Here is an 8,046-nt window from a genome sequence, read left to right as displayed (position 1 = left end):
GACAAGTATTGTTGATGGCGGCCCCCCAGCGCGGCGCACATTATTTATTTTGGCATGAATCTTCTTTTTTTTTTTTACAACTTACAAGTTACAAAGAAATTGATAATTTCTATTAACCCTTGTTTAAAAATGTCGAATTTGATGATCATTTCTGGGTGTTCAGTGCAAAATTGAAAACGAAATTGAAACAAGATGATTTTGTTTCTGTCCAGCTTCCGGACAGCACTGTAGGTTTTGGATAAAAAAAATGTGGACTTCAAAATTTAAAATACAAAAATCTTTCTATAGTGAGCAAAATTCCCACTAAACATTTTTCCTTTGCTCTAAAAAAATTCACCCCATACTTGGTGTTGAAGCGGTTGTGCCCCAGGGGTTTGGATTCATTTTAGAGTTACAACTCTCCACATCCAGGGTGCATGAGTCAGCCCAGGCTAGGAGGTGAGGTTTGTGGGGAACAATTAAAAATAGTGCATAATAATATGGAAAATAAAACGCAGGTGTGTTTCTAACCCAAAGGACATTTCCAGTAATTTAGTAAATATAAAATTATCCTTTTTCGGTGGGTCCTAACCTTACTCTTTACCCTTTAAAACAAAAAGAAAAATAGGTCAACTAATATTTCATAATGAAGACCAGTCTCTCGTCAGTACAGAGACACAAATTTTGATTGTTTTCTTGGAGCACAAAATTTGTCAAATACTCTAAACCATTTCTCATTTTTGTCTCAACTTGGTCATAAACTAAATGATTTATATAAAATTTCTGTTTCATACAGACAATGCCAAAGACAAAGAAGATAGGACATAAGAGGCCATCAGCACATCTTTTTCAGTTTTACCTGTGAAGGTCAAGAAGAAGTTGAATATTATAGTGAAAGTACATGTAGCTGTGTGTCTTCATCACCATTCCTTTGAATTAATTTATTTATGTGACAAGTTCTTTTTTTTTGTATAGTGCTAGCTTCTGGACTCTGGAGTGCTTAAATTATTTGTGTATAACAATTAAACAGACATGCAGGTGCCATAAAGGCAATAAATTTAAAGGCATTACATACATTTTTATTAACCAGTACATGTTAAAGAGAAGTGAGGTGTTTTAAAAACTATGCTACTTTGCATGAAAAACCTACAGAACATGTCTATTTCTGTGATTCATCACCATTTATTTATATGACAGGTATAATTTTGGATTTAAAAGGGGTAGCTTCTTGAGTGCTTTAGTTTTGTATTACATTTACATTTTACACATGCTGGTATCACATGTCAATATATTGAAAGGGTTATCGGTATGTACGTGATGAATGTGTTGACATTTTCTTTTAAGAGCATCACCGAACGGTAGATGAGGTTTGCTAATACAGTTGCCCAAGCATGGTACACGTACAAAGTTAATATGTGCAACAAGGTATGAGGAGTAACTGAACCCTCTCTTTAACTTTCCAACGACATTATAATTAGAAATTGCCATTGCTATGAAACAGCCATAGGATTTATGACATTTTTAACAATTTGTTTTAATTTGTTTGTGAAATTTAATTTGAATGTGAAACAATATGTATGTGGCCTGTATGTATCTGGCCTGCTGAGGCCTGTTCCCCCTCCCCTCCCGGCCCCCAGGTTCCCCCTACTGGATGTTGGTGCACACAAAATTAAGCATATTGTGTTTTTACCCTGAACAAATTGAAACACTCCCCCCCCCAAAAAAAAAAAAGTAAAATGAAAAAAAAGGGTGAGGGAATAAACAAAAGTAAATAAATAATAATAATTAAATAAACAAATAATATTAATAAACAGTGCTCCCCTGCAGACAATGATTCAGTTCCAATTCATCCAGCCATGCAGTCACTTCCTTAAGTGTCATAGGAATTAAAATGATCCTGGAGAAAATATTAATTCAAATTCATAAATAGCTGGTCTGTGCTTATGTGAGAAAAAAACAACCAACTGGAGCAATTCGGTACAAGGTTTGTGTCTGGTTCTATCCAAAGTCAGAGTGTGTCTAAATAAGAATAAGACAACAAAAAAGAAAAATATTAGTGATTGCAAGATGATTGACAGAATGCACAAAAAGCTAGAAAGTCATTTAATTGGATTATTATGATTATTATTCTATCATTTCTGGTAATGAAACCAAGGATTTCTCAAAAGTGCCCTTGGCATTGTAGCTCGCAAGCCTGAAGAAACCTGTGGAGAGAAGACAATGAGAAGAAATTACAGATTGAAGCAAGTCAAATAATTATATTAACGAAAACAAAGATCCAACGAACCATAACAACTTCATGGAGTTACATTTTGTAAATTTGGACGCATTATAATGTGCAGACCTTGGCTCATTCACAGGGAAATATAATCCACATCTTTTCTTGGCTGATTTGGGGGCAAAAAACGATCTAAATTTGGCCAGTAAACAAGGAATATTTTCAGTCCAGTCTCACAGAGGGCGCCGTTTGCGAAACCGGAAAACATTTGCGGAACCGGTCAAAGCACCGACCTCTACAAAATGTCCTGGCAAATTTCTCTTTCAAACGATCGCAGAAAACTATTCATATCATGAAGTAGGTGAGTAATTTGCGCATATTTATAGATAGGTAGCTTCCTGTGAAAGCGCGTTTTTTCGCCACAAGACGCTTCAGACGATTTGCGATTGCGGAACCGGTCAAACGACTGTATCACACTACGGCCCAAAGCGTCTAGTTGTAGCAGAGCGTTTCCGATTTTACAAACGCGAACAACAAATGGATGAGTCCATCGCTCAGTATGCTGTTGCACTACGCGATCTTGCCAGCCCCTGCCAGTTTGGGACATTTCTCGATGACGCCTTGCGTGATCGCCTGATCTGTGGCCTCCGAAGTGAGTATGTTCAGAAACATCTTCTGGCTAAGGATAGCCTCACTTTCCAGAAAAGCCCTGGATGTTGCAAAAACTCTAGAGACAGCCACCAAAGATCTCCGTGAAATTAAAGGAGCACACAATACAGCTGCTGTTCACGCGATGCACCCCAAACCTCGACAGAAGATGCCCCACAATCGATCGACCAAACCCAACACCCACCAGGCCAGGTGTCCCAATTGCGGATACGACCCAAGTCATGCTACATGCCCTGCTAGAGGCCAGAAGTGCAAGTCCTGTCACAAAACTGGACATTTTAGCCGGGTTTGCCGATCCAAACCTAAACACACGCGAGCTGTGATGGCACCGACTTCATCTGACGATGAGACTGAGTTCTTTGTAGGCTCCGTATCCAGTAAAAGTGCCCCATCACACACTTCCTGGCGCCAGACCATCCTTGTTGAGAAAAAGCCCATCAACTTCTTGCTTGACACTGGGTCCGAGGTAAACATACTGCCACTACATGTTTACCACACCCTGAAGCTCCACAACCCGACCCTGCAGTCTACGACTACAACCCGTCTGTGCGGTTTCTTCGGCGGAAAAGTCCAGCCAAGAGGACAGAAACGCCTATCATGTGAAGTCAAGGGCAAGTACCATATCCTGACTTTTCTTATCATTGGTGATGGTGAGCCAGTTCTGGGAAAACATGCCTGTGTTTCCCTTAACCTGGTGCAGCGTGTGTACACCATGATAAATGATGATGATGTTTATGAGGGAACCGGATGCCTAAAAGGCCCACCAGTCAAGATAAAGCTGACAGAAAACGCTACACCGCACTGTGTCCATGCCCCTCGTCGAATCCCACTGCCCTTGCACCCCCAACTCAAGGCAGAGCTAGACAAAATGGAGAAACAAGGAATCGTCACGCGCATCACAGAACCAACTGATTCGTGCGCCCCGATCGTGATCGCTCCAAAGAAAAATGGAAACATCAGAGTCTGTGTTGACCTACGAATGCTGAACAAAGCCGTGGCCAGGGAGCAGTTTAGCATACCTACCTTGGAAGAGGTCCTGGGTAAAATTGCCGGTGCCCAGTTATTTTCTGTCCTCGATGCCAAGCATGGGTTTTGGCAAATTCCGCTCCACCCTGACAGCCAGAAGTTAACCACATTCATCACACCATTTGGTAGATTCTGCTTCAATCGCCTGCCATTTGGCATCACATCGGCACCTGAGCTGTACCAGAGAATCATGAGTGATCTGCTGGTCAATCTATCAGGAGTTGTCGTCTACATGGATGATGTTCTTGTCACGGGTGCGACACCAGAGGAACATGACGCACGTCTCCGTCATGTACTGCAAATTCTACAAGGAGCTGGGCTGAAGCTTAATAAGGACAAGTGCAAAATTGCGCAAGAGCAGGTGCACTTCCTTGGCCATCGTCTCGATAAGCATGGAATTCACCCTGATCCTGCTAAACTTGATGCAATCCTCCAGATGTTGCCACCTACGACGAAGGAGGAAGTCAAACGACTGATGGGGATGGTGAATTGGCTATCTCGTTTCATACCCCATGCAGCTACAGTGGCAGCACCGATTAATGCTCTGATGAAAGGCGACACAGAGTGGACTTGGGGTCCAGCACAACGCAGTGCTTTCAGACACCTCAAGACACTGCTAACTACAGCCCCGACGCTTGCATACTATGACCCAACAAAGCCAACGATGGTCAGTGCTGATGCCAGCAGTTACGGCATTGGTGGTTACATCCTTCAGAAGCAGGAAGATGAGTCCTGGAGACCAGTAGCATATTGTTCCCGAAGCCTGACACGTGCTGAACAACGATATGCACAGATCGAGAAGGAGCTACTGGCTGCTGTATGGTCATGTGAGCGTTTCTTCATCTATCTCCGCGGTCTTCGAGTGACGCTCCAGACAGACCACAAACCCCTAGTGTCCCTAATCAACAAAAAGGACTTATGTGATGCCCCTCTCCGATGCCAACGACTGCTGATGAGGCTGATGAGATACAACTGCGAAGCAGAGTACACCCCTGGTAAGGACCTGGTTGTGGCCGATGCACTTTCGCGAGCTCCTCTCCAGCGAGATAAAGTGGCCGAACCAGATGAAGATCTTGAAGGCGAGATCGAAGCACATGTCCACTTGATCACAACCCAGTGGCCAGCATCTGATGCAAAGCTGGTCGAAATAGCCTTAGAGACCAGTCACGACCGTACCCTGAGTGCAGTCATCACTCACGTCAAAGATGGATGGCCTAAGTACCAGAAGGATGTCGACCCAGAGTTGAAACGGTTCTGGGATGACCAAGACAAGATCAGCCTAGTCGGTGGTATCCTCACATATGGTGACCGCATTGTGATTCCACAGAGCCTGAGACAACAAATGTTGCAGAGAATCCATGAGGGTCATCAAGGCGTCTCAAAAAGCCGACTTCGAGCCAATCAAGCCTTGTGGTGGCCTGGTATGAGCACTGACATAGCCCAGTATGTCCAGTCTTGCCCGCATTGCCAGGATATGCAACCATCGCAACGCGCCGAACCACTCATGTCCACACCACATGGCAGCAAATTGCCTGCGACCTAGCCGAGGTGAAGGGGAAGATGTACCTTGTGCTGGTAGACTACTATTCCCGATGGATAGAGCTACATCACCTCCACTCGACAACAGCCAAATCTGTGATAAACTTCATCAAGGCAACATTTGCTAGATATGGTATTCCCGAAGTGGTGGTGACTGACAATGGTCCACAGTTTTTGGGTGAATTTGACCAATTCGCTCGTGGGTACAACTTCCAACACATCACCTCCAGTCCCTATTACCCACAGGCCAACAGACAAGCAGAGAAAGCTGTACACATTGCCAAGAGACTGTTAAGCCAAGACGATCCAGTCCGCGCCTTGATGCTGTACCGGTCCACTCCTCTGCCTAGCCTTGGCCAGAGTCCAGCCAGTCTCCTAATGGGAAGGGAGATTCGCACCACACTTCCAATCCTGCCTCGTAATCTGCAGCCTAAGAAGGTAGATCACAACAAGCTGAAGGCTACAGACAACATGAACAAACAGAAAAGCGGACAAACCTTCAACAAGCGACACGGTGCAAGACAGCTGGATGATTTGATGCCTGGAGACAAGGTTAAGATCCGAACCAAAGGACAGCTGAGCCCAGAAGGTGAAGTTGTACGTCAGGCTGGGACTCCACTGTCCTACATCATCAACATCAACGGCACTGAGTACCGTCGAAACAGACGTCATATCTTTCTTCTTCCCAAACCATCCCTGGATCCAGTTCTTGACATCCAAACATCATGCAAGGAGACCAAGGATCCTCAACCAGCTGAATCTCGACCCACTCGAGTTACCCGTCCACCAGTTTGGCACAAGGACTACATTGGTCTCAAAACTAGACCAGTCACACACTTAATCAAAAGAGAACAAACTAGCATTTAGATAAGCACCAAATGAATCAGAATCAACACTGAGACGCGAAATTACAGTAATCAACTTTTATTGGACATAGAACTGTAACGTGTTAGATCTGCAAGAAACCTCATCTCATCTGAACATTAAGCTGAACACTAGCAACTTTATTTTAGTCACAGAGACTCTCAAATCTCTCAACTCAAGGATTTGAACTTTTCAATTGATTCCAGTTCTTGGAATTTATATTCACATTGTTGTTTATTAACCAGTTTGTTTCTTTTAGAAAAAAGGGGAGATGTTATAACAGGCCTTCGGACTGTACGTTCCATGACATGAACTGTACGTTCTGTAAGTACACGCACTCATGAATAAAAGATGTGCAAACATGGTGGCCCGCATGGTGAACCCCAAATGGTGAGTCTCTGCAATCTTGTCAATTCTTATCAACCTTAAACCAGTAACCTAACAACAACATTAATGATACAGCCAGTTGCATTTTGGGGGCAGGGTATCTAATTTTGATTAATAGCGAATTTAGCTTTACGTGTGCTGTGCCTAGACCAGTTGTGTTTTTAGCAGTTACATAATGAAATCGGCCAACATAGGCACTTCAAATTTGGGCCCTGGAAAGACAGAGTACTTCCTATCTGAAGTACAGCTGCAGATTTTTGGCCAAAGATTTGTAGTTTAATAAAAATTATGTCCTCCGGAGTTGTTACATCAATTTTAGCACTGTGAAAATATTTTTTTTTTGTCTTTAGTGATTAAATTTGTTGTCGTCAGCACATTTGCAGTAAGCCAATGAGCAAACTTTTCAAACAGATATTTTAAATGAGCAGATTTTTGGGTTCACATGTGCACAGAAAACTCCTAAACTTTACTACTGAGCAGTACTGTCTTCCTGAAACGACATCAAAGCAACAGCGCCCACAGTTGTCCAGGAAAGCATGGACAATTTTGAATGTTTGAAGAAGTGCACTTTTGAATAAAATTAACCAAAAAGGGTAGTTTTCATACACGGTGGGTCAAAAAAGCGGAACCCAAACCCCCAAAATTATATTTCATTTTTTAACTTGAAAAAATGTGTAGCACCAAAACTAATGACTGGAAAGGCAATTTCATATGCTACTTTTAGATGAAAAAAATCCTGAAATTACTTGATCCGTTCAAAGAATATTACCATTTAAACATGAAACTTCTTTCGTCCAAAAAGGCGATTTCAAGAATCGTCATCACAATTGTCTTTAAACATCAGTAGTGATAATACCGCAATTAAACATACTCAACAAAGTCCTTTTGAAGGCCCGTCTTTTACAAAAAAATTCATTAATTATATTGTATTTGCCTAACCAGGGTTGTTAATAAAGATGTTATTGTGTATAGGCTACTACAGTTGTTGACAGTTGTTGTTTCAATTGAAACAAGTATTCTGTGTCATTCTCTTTGTTGTTCCAAACAGTCAGAATACACAATAAATTGCCTTTTTTGGACGAAACAGGTTTAGGGTCATTGCGTTTGAATGGTGATGTTCTTTGAACGGATTGAGCAATTTCAGTATTTTTTTTCATCTACAAGTAGCTGATTAAATTGGCTTTCCGGTCATTATTATTAGTGGTGCTACATATTTTTTTTTAAAATGTGAAATACATTTTTGGAGGTTTGGGTTCCGGGTTTTTTTTGGACTCACCATGTTCATTTAAGAAAAGTAAAAGGTTGCACAAAATGTGTTCCTCAGAAAAATTCATTTCATGGACACTGTTCTATGGTCAAATGAG

The 8,046-nt window shown here is 42.1% G+C and overlaps 2 protein-coding genes across 2 annotated transcripts; both read left to right on the top strand.

Annotated features, from left to right (window-relative positions):
* The first annotated feature begins 2,990 nt into the window (after window positions 1–2,990).
* LOC119739091 (uncharacterized protein K02A2.6-like) lies at window positions 2,991–5,435 on the top strand. The gene has a single exon (XM_038213925.1). It carries the CDS (start codon window positions 2,991–2,993, stop codon window positions 5,433–5,435), a length of 2,445 nt encoding a protein of 814 aa, XP_038069853.1.
* Window positions 5,436–5,452: 17 nt separating this feature from the next.
* LOC119739090 (uncharacterized protein K02A2.6-like) lies at window positions 5,453–6,298 on the top strand. Its single transcript, XM_038213924.1, has one exon. The coding sequence runs from the start codon at window positions 5,453–5,455 to the stop codon at window positions 6,296–6,298; it is 846 nt and encodes a 281-aa protein (XP_038069852.1).
* Window positions 6,299–8,046: the final 1,748 nt, after the last annotated feature.

This window comes from Patiria miniata, unplaced genomic scaffold (genome assembly GCF_015706575.1).
Source record: "Patiria miniata isolate m_02_andy unplaced genomic scaffold, ASM1570657v1 HiC_scaffold_30, whole genome shotgun sequence".
NCBI classification, from domain to species: domain Eukaryota; kingdom Metazoa; phylum Echinodermata; class Asteroidea; order Valvatida; family Asterinidae; genus Patiria; species Patiria miniata.
Note: the sequence above shows the minus strand (reverse complement) of the source record. Positions and strands in the feature narration are given on the sequence as shown.